This window comes from Oncorhynchus nerka, linkage group LG12 (assembly GCF_034236695.1).
Source record: "Oncorhynchus nerka isolate Pitt River linkage group LG12, Oner_Uvic_2.0, whole genome shotgun sequence".
In the NCBI taxonomy this organism is placed as follows: Eukaryota; Metazoa; Chordata; class Actinopteri; order Salmoniformes; family Salmonidae; genus Oncorhynchus; species Oncorhynchus nerka.
Window position 1 is genome coordinate 42,263,429 of NC_088407.1, and position 14,663 is coordinate 42,278,091.

The window sequence follows — 14,663 nt, forward strand, 5'->3', positions numbered from 1 at the left end:
TTTACAGTTTCATTGGAAATGTTTTGCATGGCATTTACTGTTCATGGAATTTGAAGACGCTTTTATTTCAAGTGACTAGCTAACAGGAGTGTTTTTCCTAAGTACATGGAGTAGCCAGCCAGAGTTCTCCGAGCTCCGGGTGTCCGTGGTGCCATGCCCCCCTAAGTAATTTTTTGCTGAACGAGCTCTATTTTGGGGCACATTCTAATGCCTTGATTCCATCTGAAATACAAAGCTAAATTATTGAATAGTTTAACAACTTTATCTCCCAGATTGGTAAAATGAGTTGTCGTATTGAGTAGAAAGATGTGACTTTACAATTTGAAATTAATTCAGTGTATGTTTAATTGTTTTTAAGAGAACATTTAAGGGATACAAAATGACATATTGGTTTCCTTACCCTGTAAGCAGTCAAGGTATGACAGCAATCCTGGCTTTAGTTTAGTTTCCCTGGCACTGTTCCACATGATATGATTGCTTTCTTTTAGCTTTCTTTTATTAGGCAGTTTCTCAGCTGTCTGCAACTGTCACTGATCTGTTTCACCTGTACTTGTGCTTGTCACCAACCCCCTCCAGGTGTCACCCATTTCCCCCATTATCCCCTGGGTACTTATACCTGTGTTCTCCGTCTGTCTGTTGCCAGTTCGTCTTGTTTGTTCAAGTCAACCAGCATTTTGGCTCAGCTCCTGCTTTTCCCCCATCTCTCTTTTTCTCATCTTCTTGGTTTTGACCCTTGCCTGTCCTGACTCTGAGCCTGCCTGCCGTCCTGTGCCTTTGCCCCACTACTCTGGATTATTGACCCTTGCCTACCTTGACCTGTCATTTGCCTGCCCCTGTTGTTGCAATAAACATTGTTACTTCAACACAGTCTGCACTTGGGTCTTACCTGAAACCTGATAGCAACATATATGATGAAGCATGTGTTTCTGCTACACAGAAACTACTACTCCATTGTCTACACTTTCATTAAATAAGTAGGTCTATATCAATATCTTTAACAAATAGCATATAATTATCTTGGGCTTTTATAATAACTCAATATTTATTTTATCATATTTTGGACCAGAAAAAAGCTCTCTCCACTACCAATTGTTCCTGTAGTGAGGATTCACCATCTTCATCGAATGTTTTCAAAATGTAACTGCAGATAATGGCCAAAAAGAAATGGTAGACTACCATAATATAAATTAGGGAGCCACTTGAATGGCTCTCTTACTGATGCGATTCTATGTTTTTTTTATTTATTTTACCTTTATTTAACCAGGCAAGTCAGTTAAGAACACATTCTTATTTTCAATGACGGCCTGGGAACAGTGGGTTAACTGCCTGTTCAGGGGCAGAACGACAGATTTGTACCTTGTCAGCTCGGGGGTTTGAACTCGCAACCTTCCGGTTACTAGTCCAACGCTCTAACCACTAGGCTACACTGCCGCCCCATGTACAAGAGGACCGTTTTCGTTAGCATGATGCTAATGGTACACAAAGTGGTTGACGCGCACCCCGCACACACATAGAGACAGGGGCATTCTCATGGAAAAAGTAGCTGGCTGTTTAGCCAACGGCCGGTGCTTATGGAAAACATTGGAACAGAATAAAAATTGGTATTTTGGACTCCCATTGACATCAATGTATGATTCACACAAAAGTTGACATTTTGTGTATCAGTCTCAAGTAAGAATTTAACCGTGTAAGCAACAAACTGTGGTAGCATTATCTGTGCAATAACAGAAGTGTTTAGAGTCCAGAGTCAAAAAGACACACTTCTTAAAGAGCCAACTGAAAGTGAACAGAGCTTCAATCAAACTCTGTTACATCTCTTTCCAAGTACAGTATAGTACAGTGCACTGGATTCCATTTCTTATCCTCTGCCTATTAGTGCCCAGGGGACAGACAGTCATCTTCTAACATTTTAACACTCACTCCCCATGTTTAAACTTCACACCACTCTCCCCCCTACCCCCCACTCCAAAATGTTGACCGAATATCATTCCTGTGCTCCAACTTTTACAGGAGCGTCACCGTTTTTACAAGCTGGGGTTTCTCACCAAATGTGCCTCCCCCGGAAACATTTCCCCCCATGCCCTTTATGGAGTTTTTTAAAGGCTGTCCTCTTCCCCCTCCAAGCTGGTTTTCACACCCTTTTTAAAGAGGTCCAGTACACCACTAAAAGTCTTAAAAGACCATAATTAAATGTGTAGCGGGCTTGTGAGGGGAACCGCTCTTGATGTCTTGTCTCGTGCAATTTGTTATTATTACAAGCAGTGTGGTTTTCTGAGCCGTTTAATTAAATGTGTGGGAAGTGTGGGAACACAAAAACTTCAAGAGAGCAGCTGAGTGGGGGTTACGTCTTAAACCGTTGAAGAGGAGAAGACGACTTCTCGATGGCCACACACAGTTTACAGACCTAGACTGATATAGTTTGGGAATGAGAGCAAATGGTGATAGAGGCCCATATCTCACCCAGCATGGTATTTTCAACTTTGAGGACAGAGATACCCCCCCCAACCTCTCTTATCTCTCCCTAGACCTGTATGAAATCCCCCCCCCCCCCCCCCCAGCTCTAGTAATTCAAGAAGCTATCCCAGAGCAGAGCTATCACCTTCATCACCACTGTCACAGTAAAAACAACCCCCTCCTCCACCCTCATTCCCCCATTCCAGACCCCAGAGACAATCGTGCATCTGGTTCAGAGAGAGAGGGAGCGAGAATAGAGAAAGGGAGAGAGAATACAGAGATGTGTGAGAGAAAGAGAGAGAAAGAAGACAGAGAAATAGTGAGAAAAGCGAGAGACAGAAAGACAAGAGACAGACAAGAGAGAAAGACCCTCAGGCTTACTAATTCCACAGCCCCCCCAACCTACCCCAACCTACCCCCGCCACAGAAAAGTTCCCTAATTACAAGACCACACTGCCTCGGCGCAGCTTTAGATAACAAGCCCATATACAAGATTGTTTAAAGATGTTATTGTAAATTACTCTTCCCACGTGTGGCTATAGGACGAGGACAAGCTTAGATGGGGGGGGCAAGCATACATTTGGGGGAAGGAAGTGTTGGAATTGATGTGGAGGTAGGGGACTGGTAATGGAGACACTGTGCCGAGCCTGATGAGATGATAGCACCCAGACCCTCTCATTGTTGAGATTTGCTCCAAATCCTCAAGGTTTAGAGCAGACTTCCACCACTGCATGTTTGCTCAAGGGCTAACACTTCAACAGACCTCCAACAATCTCTACCCCCCCCACACACACACACACACCCACCACCAACCCCAACCCCAGCAGGGGAGGTAGGGAGGTGGGGAGGTGGGGAGATGGACATCTGGAGCTGGGGGTGGTTGCAGAGGCTTGGATGAGCTGGAGAGGTGGTAGGCTGGAGAGCTGTGTTGTTCCAAGAGATAAAGCCATTCCAATCCCAAAGGAAAACACAGAGGGATCATCCAGAGGTTTTTCCTTTCCCCTTGAAATGTCGCTTCCCCTCCTCCGAAACGAAGTGAAACACACTGGCTGGCACACTCTCTTCTTCCCCTCCACGTTCGGTCAAGCGGAAACATAGTAAATAACCAAAAGCCAGAGGAAGAGCGTGTGCTTTTACTGTAGAGTCCAACTCCTACACACACATGCGCACGGAAAAAACGCATGCACAAACACACAGAAAAACACACACACAAACTTCATTAATACTGTCTATCGAAGATGTTCAAGGAGTGTATTCCTGGTCATGTCACAACAACACTTGAACTGGAGACTACCACAAGGATCTGTTGGGTGAGTCAGTGATGACTAGGGGCCAGTCTGGGATCGGAGCACACAAACACACAGAGACACAGACGTCTCCCAGACCCTCTTGAGGTGGGTGTGTGTGAGAGAGGAATGGCAAAAATGCCACAAGACAGATGCCGTTGTTTGTTTGTTGCCAGCTTTTGAGGCAGCGTCCGCAGCTGCAGACAAGCAGGCTGCCAACCAGTCCATTAGGCATTTCCAATGATATGGGAACTCACACACAGACGGACAGATGGACAGACACACAGGGACGGACAGACAAGAACACACACACATGCACACAGGGTTGCCAGACAGGTCTGCTAATTTTACAGCCCGCTTTCATGTTCTCTTAGACCAATGTAATAAAATGTGGGGATAGGTTGTGGTTTAGGGGGACAAAATCTGGTTTTGGCACCAATACCCCCTGAACATGATCCAACAGAAACAGAACAGTAAGGCCTCTAATCAACAAGCTGTACGGTTTTGATTCAGATTGTTTGGTTTATCTGGTGTCTGGGGGAAAGAGAGGGTGGAACTCATGTTCCCTTGCACTTAGAGACTTCAACAAGAAGGGAGGTGTTTCCAAGGAGGACTCTTGTTAAGGGCAAGAGCAGAGGCGTCCCCAGAACTAATAAATAACAAAAGACAATATTTCCAGTGTGCCTTCACAGCTGTCTGTTCTCTCTCACTGAGAGAGAAGGCGTGGGCCCTGGTCCAACAGAACAGCCTATTCATTCACGCGCATTAGAATCACTAGGCGACACTGAATATTATGGCTGTTCAGTTCAAGTCAGTGGGACTTTCCTCATTACACACATGTGCACGCAAGCATGTACGCACATACACTTCTGAAATCTGAAGTCAATTCATATCAACCTGAGGGACCCCCCCCCCCCCTCATAGCGAACAACCAGTCACTCTTAATACCCCAGGTTTGTTTGTAGCCTACCTGTGGGTAGTGACTGAACACACTCAGCTTTTCATGGTGGGATGGAACAAAAGCTGTTTGGCATTGCTGTACTGCCCCGGCTGGGAAGGGGACCCTTTAAAAACGTCATTATCTGAGCCCCGGCTGAAAGATGGAATCTGGAGAAACGTACACGTTCTAAGAGTCCATGAAATAGCAGCTGAAGGGAAATCTTGGTATTTTTCATGAAAGGTATTGCATTATTGGTGTACTGTGTCTAAGACAACACTTTCACAAACATTACCCTCATGCTTAGCGAACATATTAGTTAATCCAATTGACACTTTGCTAAACCCTGCCCCCCTTCTAACCGCTGGCAAAATCCCCTCACAATGATTTCATACTGTGTTTTTAATACACAATGAAATTAAACACAAACGACCCTTTGCTAATCATGAAGTGGTGGACTGTCATTACAATTGCTTCACGGGAACCTGGTGTTTGTAGTGTGGATAGCCACTGAATGGCTCTGAATCAGCATGCAGTCAAAGCTATAACCACTTTTGGAGCTAACTAGTGCTCTCAAACCATAACCTGATGTTGACAGCAGATGGGAGTTGTATTCAAAACTGCTAACTTTGCTAGCAAATATACATTTTGAGAAAACAAGTTATATTAATTGGTTAGCTAGCTAGCGTAAGCAATGTTTGGTGGTCAATGAGACTGCAAGCTAGCTAACCAGCGAGGTAGCAAACAATGTAACAAAAGTATAATTTTAGATTCGAAAAATACTCCATCAAGACACTGCATTTCAGGAATCACAGTAGCAAGTACTACTGGTGCACTGTTCAATTATTTAGTTATTTTTTTAAAGAAAAGTTTCCGTTTTGCTATAGCCCTCACGGTCTTTTATGCAATTTAAACATGAGCTTGTGAGCTTTTCCGAGGCGTCGGACCCTACAGCAGTTGCTATCCATTGGAGCGATGCAATTGGTGGCCCAAAATCCCGGGGCAGGGGTTAGCGAAGGTTCAATTATAAATGGGATAGGGGAAATCTAGGTTTGTATTCTGTGAATATGTCTATCCAGGACCTTATAGATTCTAAAACAAGCAAACCTAAGAGCTATCAGTGTGATGCACAAGCCACTATAGCCTGTCTGTGCGATTTGAATCCAATACATTAAATATATTAATTTATGAAGTAAAGCCCAAGCATTATGATAATGACTGTTAGCACTAGCAGTGGCAGTCTCACACTGCTCCCCTATTAGAAAGCACAAGCCTCTCCATTGAGCAGGGGGCAAGAGTATGGTTTCTCTGGTTTCTCCCCATAGACTTATATCAAGTGTTTTTATAGTGAAAGGGAACACTCCACAGAGGCTCTACAGAGAATAAGACTCCGAAACATCTGATCGGATTCTAGGATCTTGGCACAGTCAGAGTAGAGTAGATGTTATCTGATTAAACCAAGCTGCTTTCTACATTTTTGTCCTCATAATCTCTGCAATATCTCTTTAGTAGCTAGCCAGAAATATGCACTCTTAATGATAAATTACATGCCTAATGGAGGGTTTGAGAGACTTTCACATAACATGTTTTTCTGTGAGTAATACATGACGATACCATAGAAATATAATTACTTGAACATTGACCTGAATGGGAATATCCATTCTAGTAGTTCTATTTCTATGGGTAATACACATACTATGATGACTTGATCCCTAATAGACTGTGAGGGTGGGAGAGAGATGCCCAGTCGCCCTTGGGGGTAGGAGGAGGACGAAGGGTAGAGGGATCGAGGGGCGACGAGTTGAAGTGGATGGCTGATGACCTGGATTGATGACCTCTGGCCAGTGACCAAAGGTCAAGAGGCAGTTTAGGGATGAGGGAGACCCAAATCCCTAGGGGGAGGGAGGGGGGAGGTAGTTATGTATACTTAGTAACTCCCTACAGGCTACAGACTCAGCTACAGAGAGATAGACGGGCAGATAGAAAGACAGACAAACAAAATGATAGACAGACAGACCAAAGGATTAACCGACAGACAGACAGACGGCCAGCCAGGTGCACAGACAGACAGCTAGTCATACAGGCAGACTCACTCTATCGGATGGCCCGGTGGCACGCGTCACCTCCTCATAGGCGGCAACGTTCTCCCAGGTGGCGATGACGGCATGCGTGGGTGTGAAGTGGCCGCCGGGGAAGCCCCGGTGCACCTCCTGTGCCACCCGGTTGAGAAGGGTGGGCGACTCGGTGACTCGGTAGTAGATGGCACCAGTCCCCTTGCTGGTGTCGATGTCTGCCAGGAAGGGGGCGATAACGGGGAAGTCGGTGGGGAAGCCATCGTCCACGTACTGCTTCTCCATAGGCAGGTCCTGGGCTGAGATGATGCCATTGGTTGCCACCTGGAGAAGAAAGAATGGGGAAAGAGTGCAGTGTGGGAAATAGGAATGAGTGCTGAATAGCAAATCGACCCCTAATTTAACCTGGGAGGTCACATTGAGATTGACATCTATTTTTAACAAGTGAACCCTGGCCCCTAGTTACTCCTGTAGATCTGAAACTGTTTCATGAATGGATACAATAGAGCAAAAAATGTAATGCAGCCTATCATAGGGCGAGCTGGCGTAATTAGATAGTTTATCCAATCCTTCCCAGCTAGAGGATGCCTTAGGGGTTTGGAGTTAGGGATGAGGGGCAATTTGGAATTCAATATTTATTGCTCCAAAGGCCAAAGGGAAGACCTCTCAAGAAGTGTGTTAGACTCAGTGATAGTACAGCTGTTGTAAGGGTTACCAGATCCTATACAAAGGACTTTTTTTCACCTTGGTGTCAAAAACATGCACTTTAGCTCAGCGATTCTCAACTGGTGGGTGTCAGTAAAAATAAATAAATAATGATACTAATGTTTCTTTAAAATAAAAAAATACTCCAGTCTGAACTTAAACCTGTAACAAATTGTGTAGAAATTATAATGAATTTACATTTTTTAATCTTTTAATCTGAAATGGTTTTCTTTAATCACAGTGTTTTCAATATAGGGCAATTTGCAGCACTATTTTTTGTTGATTTGGTGGTCTCGCAGTGAGTTTATTAACATTCTTCATCAAGAGTATGGGCAAAAATGTTGTCATATAATAGCTACAATTACTATTAATATAGCATTAAAAATAGTTTTCCTGATTGTATTTCGTCGATTCTTTTTCGCGATGCGAATATTGGGTCGCGGCTGAGACAACCTGGTTCCCGTGACAAAACCAGTTGAAAACCACTGCTAACTGATAATTGTTTTCAAAACTGACAAATATATATATATTTGAGTCGAGTTGTCTGTCTGGCGAATTGTGCCTTGATATTTCTATGCTCTGAGAAAAGTTACCATGTGTAAAATACATTTCCTCAGATAGTTTATAGAGTTGAAAACAAGATTATTCTGACATGCAGCACTAAATATTGCTTTGTTGTACTAAATGTAATGTAAAATTTTAGTTTTACAACTCTTTCGCTGACCCCGAATGGATTCTAACAAGTGATCTATTGATATGAGTAAATGGGTGATTTTCCCATGGGAGTTAAACTCTGACAACCTTGAAGGGGTAGCGACTCAATGGTCACAGATTCCTACGAGTAATTTAAAGGAAAGATTCACCCATTTTGAATGTCGTATCGTCTTTGTGCATCTCTGAGTGATGTTTGATCGATTCCTGGGATCATTTCAGCTGTTCATGTGTATATCTGAGATATTCGCCATTTAAGTAGGCAAAAATACAGCCAGTATTGACGCATTATGCAAAACGTGTCAGACCGGCTAAATGTCTGCCTGCTTAAACGGCGAATAGCCCAGATACACGTAAAAACATGAAATGACCATGGGAATCGATAGAATATCGCTCAGAGACGCACAAATACGATATAACATTCAAATGGTTGAATCTTTACTTGAATGAACTCATGTAACAGATGCAAAGAAAGCAAGTGTTTCATGATTGGTACATATAACCAAAATACTCAATTGAATGATTAATAATAATTATTCAAATGTCCTTATATATCGGCATATTTTCCTAGTCCATCATGTCCAAAATCGACGCATTGACAATGACAGTCGTATTTAGAAACAGTAGGCTATGCTACGAGTAATGAGATGTTATTAATTTAATAATTTCCTTACCCTGAATTTGCCTAGTTAAACTCCATGTTCACATGCAATGTACCTCGACAGAACACCGTTTGACACGTTTTAAAATATTACTAAACGTGTTATTTCTTAAGTGACCGTACTAGGAAATTTCTCTTGACATATTAATTATCGTGCTCATATATGTGCAATGACCAAGAATCCCAAATGTACCCCGAATGCTTAGTGTTCAAGGCAAATATTAGTCATAGTTCATACTCACGTATAGCTCATTGAACTGCGACTCATAGAAATAGAGAGGTCTCTTCAACGCGAGTACTTTGGACGTCTCGTCGTCCCCCTCCTGTAGAGTCAAATCGCCGCTCAGTGTCCCATAAGGAAATATATCTTTCCTCTGAATGGCTGTTACAAGATGAACAGTCCACGACAACTGAAGTAGGAATATCATTAATTTTCCCATCGCCATTATAAATGTTTTAAAAGCTATGCATTGATCTAACAGAGGTTGATAGGAATTCAGCGGGCGGCTCTTGCATCTAGATAAGAAGAAGCGGACGCGGCGACAGAGCGTTCTATAGGAATTTCAACCCACATAAACTTCTACGTCTGACCCAAGCTTTCCAGAAGTTAAGCGGGAGGGATTTAAAAGTTTAGGGACTGTTGATTGGTTCCACTTGTCTTGACTGGCAAGATCCTGGACACCATCTGGTTTCCATTGGGAAAAGAAAAATATATTTTTTAAATCCACACGACCTTTCGCAACTACAACAATGAATGGGAACATTAGATACATCATTGACAGGATTGTCATTGTTGAACTTTAGTTATAACAATGTAATTAATATAATTATTTCACACGGCTTATAAACATTTTATATATCAGTTCTCGTGGGTTCATGTCTCTTTTTTTGTTCAGGGCTAGCCCATTGATGAGAGAGAGAGATATCATTGTATATTATCTACCTTGCTTGCTTTGACAATGTTAACATATGTTTCCCATACCAATAAAGCCCCTTGAATTGAATTGAATTGAGAGAGAGAGACCAGGGCCTCGTTTTGCAGTTGCGATGTAATTTAAGCATTCCCAATCCCAATGGGCACACACTGATTGAATCAACGTTATTTCCACATCATTTTTACGAAATTACGTTCAATTTACGTCTGTCTCTAGTGGGTCACGATGATCATACCAGATGCATCTTTATTTACTAGCCAACTTAAAGGACAATTCCGCCACTTTCAACCTCATATTCATCATCTCCAGCACCAAACCAGTGTCTACATATGTGAAAACAGCGCATTTCTATGAGCTGAGGTTAAATAGAAAGGTCCTTCTCTGTGATTATGTTTACATGCACACTAATAATTCATTATGTTTACATGCACACTAATAATTCAATATTTAACTGATTATGGCAGTAGGCCAAGTATGACAACAGTCATGTAAACACTTTACTCTGCTTACCTTAATCAACGTAAATAAAAATAAATCGAAGGAAGCATAAGCTGATTAAAACCACTGGTTTTCTGACCAATCTTTTGATGTATTATTATGAACTGGCAATGACTGACCCAGCAGACTCGGATCAGCTCCGCAACGTTATCTCAGTTGGAGCGAACCAATCAGGACTTGGAGACGGCTCTTCCTTGCCTCGTCTCTGCCAACCCAACCACCTGGAGCCAGCAACTCATGTGGGTGGAATACGCCCGTAAGACCCTTTCCTGCTCGGCCACTGGTCTCTCGCCCTTCAAGTATTCCTTGGGATATCAGCCCCTGCTCTCCCCTGCGCAAGAGGAAAAAGTCAGCAACTTTACCCCCGTTTCATCGGCCCTTTCCCCATCTCTAAAATCCTTAGCCCCTCTGCTATTTGTCTTCTGTTGCCCCGCACCCTCACCATACATCCGACTTTTCAATTGTCTAAGATTAAACCTCTGTCTCACAGCCCTTTGTAATCCTGTTTTCCCTAGCCTTCCCAGTTCAGACCTTTCTGCTTGTCCTGACCCTGATCCTGACTGTGGTCCTGTACTTGCCTGTCCTCAGCCAGAGAGTTTGATTCTGTTTGAGGAAATGGATGATGATGATGATGAGACAAATAATGAAGGGGCAAGTCACAAATATAATGCACTTTTATCATACTATTCAGACATTACCTGCTTAAGGTGGGAGCATGTATTTACTCCAGCTTGGCATTCCTATGCTGTTATCCTCAACTTCCAAGTCCACCACAGGGACCTTGCTCCCTCTGTCAATCGAGGTATTAACCTGAGTGATTACAATGTCAGTTAGCCCACACTTTCATCTCAAAATCAAAACCTCTCCCTGTGTTGATATTTGTCCTTACCTGTGTGTAGGAGATACTCCATGAGTCGCCCCTGGAGAAATTCCTTCCCTCTGCCCTCGGAGAGTAAGAACTCTGTCAGGAAATGAAATATGTCAAATTGTATGCTTGATGATAATGTGTTTGTAATAGTTTGTTTGTGTCCTCACATCTTTGTGGTAAGTTGTGCTGTTGTTTTTGTCCACAGAATTTCAGAGAAAGGTTCTCTTCCTCCTGACTGAAATCAGGGCAAAGATGAAGAACTGTGAGCGACGAGTCGCAAGTGCTGGAAAACCTCTCATCCAGACTTCAAAGCTGAATTGTAGCTCTAAAGATGATTTTTTTTTCAACAGGGATTCATTAACATGCATTAAGAAAGAGTTCTAAACAGTAACATCCCTTCACTGATAACTTTCTCTCTGTCCAGACTCCCTCCCACTGCCACTGTCTACTTCATTTGTTTTATAAAAACAGAAACAACACAATAACAACACAACCACCACACCCGATACACAGCAAAACATGCCCACACCTGTCCTTGAACGTATCAAGTATAAATTGCCTTCAGAAAGTATTCACAGCCCTTGACTTTTTTTCGACATTTTGGTATGTCACAGCTTTAATTTAAATACATTTTTAATTTTTTTTACCCCATAATGTCCAAATGGAATTATGTTTTTCTAAATGTTTTGAAATTAATATTGGTAAGCCTAAATAAGCTTAGGAGCAGAAATAGTGCAATAATAATGCTTAACATGATTTTTTAATGTCCACCTCATCACTGTACCGCACACATACAATTATCTGTAAGGAATTTCAAACACAGATTCAACCACAAAGACCAAATCAAATCAAATGTATTTGTCACATACACATGGTTAGCAGATGTTAATGTGAGTGTAGCGAAATGCTTGTGCTTCTAGTTCCGACAATGCAGTGAGGTTTTCCAATGACTCGCAAAGAAGGCCACCTATTGGCAGACATTGAATTTCTCTTTGAGCAAAGTGAAGTTATTAATTACACTTTGGATGGTGTACCAATACACCAAGTCACTACAAAAATAGAGGTATCCTTTCTAACTCAGTTGCCGGAGAGGAAGGTAAGCTTTCAGGGGTTTCACCATGAGGCCAATAATGACTTTAAAACAGTTACAGAGTTTAATGGCTGTGATAGGAGAAAACATGAGGATGGATCAACAACATTGTAGTTTCTCCACAATTACTAACCTAAATTGACAGAGTGAAAAGAAGGAAACCTGTACAGAATACAAATACTCCAAAACATGCATCCTGTTTGCAATAAGGCACTAAAGTTAAACCGCAACAGATGAGGTAAAGAAATTAACTTCCTACAAAGCATTATGTTTGAGTACCACTCTTTATATTTTCAAGCGCGGTGGTGGCTGCATGATGTTATGGGTGTGCTTGTCATCAGCAAGGACTAGGGTTTTTTTTATATATAAAGGGAAACGGAATAGAGCTAAGCAAAGGCAGTGGCCTAGTTACAGTTTTAATTTAAATCAGCTTGAAAATCTATGGCAAGACTTGAAAATTCTTTAAATAATAACGTGCAAATATTGTACAATTGTCACGCCCTGACCGTAGAGAGCTTTTTATGTCTCTAATTTTGGGTTGGTCAGGGTGTGATTTGGGTGGGCATTCTATGTTCTTTTTCTATTTTGTATTTCTTTGTTTTGGCCGGGTATGGTTCTTTCTATTTTGTATTTCTTTGTTTTGGCCGGGTATGGTTCTCAATCAGGGACAGCTGTCTATTGTTGTCTTGAGAACCATACTTAGGTAGGTTTTTCCCACAGGGTTTTTGTGGGTAGTTGTTTTCCGTATCAGTGTTTGCAGCTTACGGGAGGGACTGTTTCGGTTTTCATTTATTCTCTTGTTATTTTTGTATTTAGTGTTCAGTTCAATAAATAATATAAACACTTACCACGTGCACCTTGGTCCACACCTTCTTCATACAACTACCGTTACAACAATCCAGGTGTGCAAAGCTTTTAGATACTTACCCAGAAAGACTCACAGCTGTTATCACTGCCAAAGGTGATTCTAACGTGGGTGAATACCTAGAGAAATATCTCATTTACATATTTCATTTTCAATACATTTGCAAAAATGTATAAAAGCATGTTTTCACTTTGTCATTGTAGGGTATTATACAGTTGAAGTCGGAAGTTTACATACACCTTAGCCAAATACATTTAAACTCAGTTTTTTACAATTCCTGACATTTAATCCAAGTAAAAATTCCCTGTCATAGGTCAGGTAGGATCACCATTTTATTTTAAGAATGTGAAGTGTCAGAATAATAGTAGAGTGATTTTTTCAGCTTTTATTTCTTTCATCACATTCCCAGTGGGTCAGAAGTTTACATACATTCAATTAGTATTTGGTAGCATTGCCTTTAAATTGTTTAACTTGGGTCAAACGTTTCGGGTAGCCTTCCACAAGCTTCCCACAATAAATTGGGTGAATTTTGGCCCATTCCTCCTGACAGAGCTGGTGTAACTGAGTCAGGTTTTCTATAGGATTGAGGTCAGGGCTTTGTGATGGCCACTCAAATATTGTTGTCCTTAAGCCATTTTGCCACAACTTTGAAAGTAGGCTTTGGGTCATGTCTGTTGTCCGGAGCTCTGGCAGTCTCTATGGGGGTGCCACAGGGTTCAATTCTCGGGCCGACTCGGGCTGACTCGGGCCGACTCTCTTCTCTGTATACATCAATGATGTTGCTCTTGCTGCTGGTGATTCTCTAATCCACCTCTACGCAGACGACACCATTCTGTATACTTCTGGCCCTTCTTTGGACACTGTGTTAACGAGCGTCAATGCCCTACAACTCTCCTTCTGTGGCCTCCAACTGCTCTTAAAAGCAAATAAAACTAAATGCATGATATTCAACCGATCATTGCCCGCACCTGCCCGCCCATCCAGCATCACTCCACTGGACGGCTCTGACTTAGAATACGTGGATAACTACAAATACCTGGCTAGACTGTAAACTCTCCTTCCAGACTCACATTAAGCACCTCCAATCAAAAATAAAATCTGGAATCGGCTTCCTATTTCGCAACAAAGCTTCCTTCTCTCATTATGCCAAACACACCCTCGTAAAATTGACATTCCTACCGATCCTTGACTTCGGCGATGTCATCTATAAAATAGCCTCCAACACTCTACTCAGCAAACTGGATGTAGTCTATCACAGTGCCATCTGTTTTGTCACCAAAGCCCCATATACTACCCACCACTGCGACCTGTACACTCTCGTTGGCTGGCCCTGGCTTCATACTCGTCGCCAAACCCACTAGCTACAGGTTATCTTCAAGTCTCGGCTAGGTAAAGCCCCGCCCTATCTCAGCTCGCTGGTCACCATAGCAGCACCCACTCGTAGCACATGCTCCAGCAGGTATGTCTCACTGGTCACCCCCAAAGCCAATTCCTCCTTTGGTCGCCTTTCCTTCCAGTTCTCTGCTGCCACTGACTGGAACGAACTGCAAAAATCACTGAAGCTGGAGATTCCCAACTCCC

At 42.4% G+C, this 14,663-nt stretch overlaps 1 protein-coding gene across 2 annotated transcripts in view; it reads right to left on the reverse strand.

Moving 5' to 3' along the window:
- The window catches only part of nid2a (nidogen 2a (osteonidogen)), a 100,518-nt gene extending 91,100 nt beyond the window's left edge, over positions 1–9,418 (reverse strand). For both annotated transcript variants that reach the window (XM_029674911.2, XM_029674910.2), the window contains exons 1-2: positions 9,069–9,418; positions 6,771–7,073 (exon numbers count right to left, since the gene is read on the reverse strand). In XM_029674911.2, the coding sequence (XP_029530771.1) occupies positions 6,771–7,073; positions 9,069–9,272 (507 nt within the window). In that variant the 5' untranslated portion in view covers positions 9,273–9,418. The remainder of the gene's footprint in view (positions 1–6,770; positions 7,074–9,068) is intronic.
- Between the last annotated feature and the right edge of the window lie 5,245 nt (positions 9,419–14,663).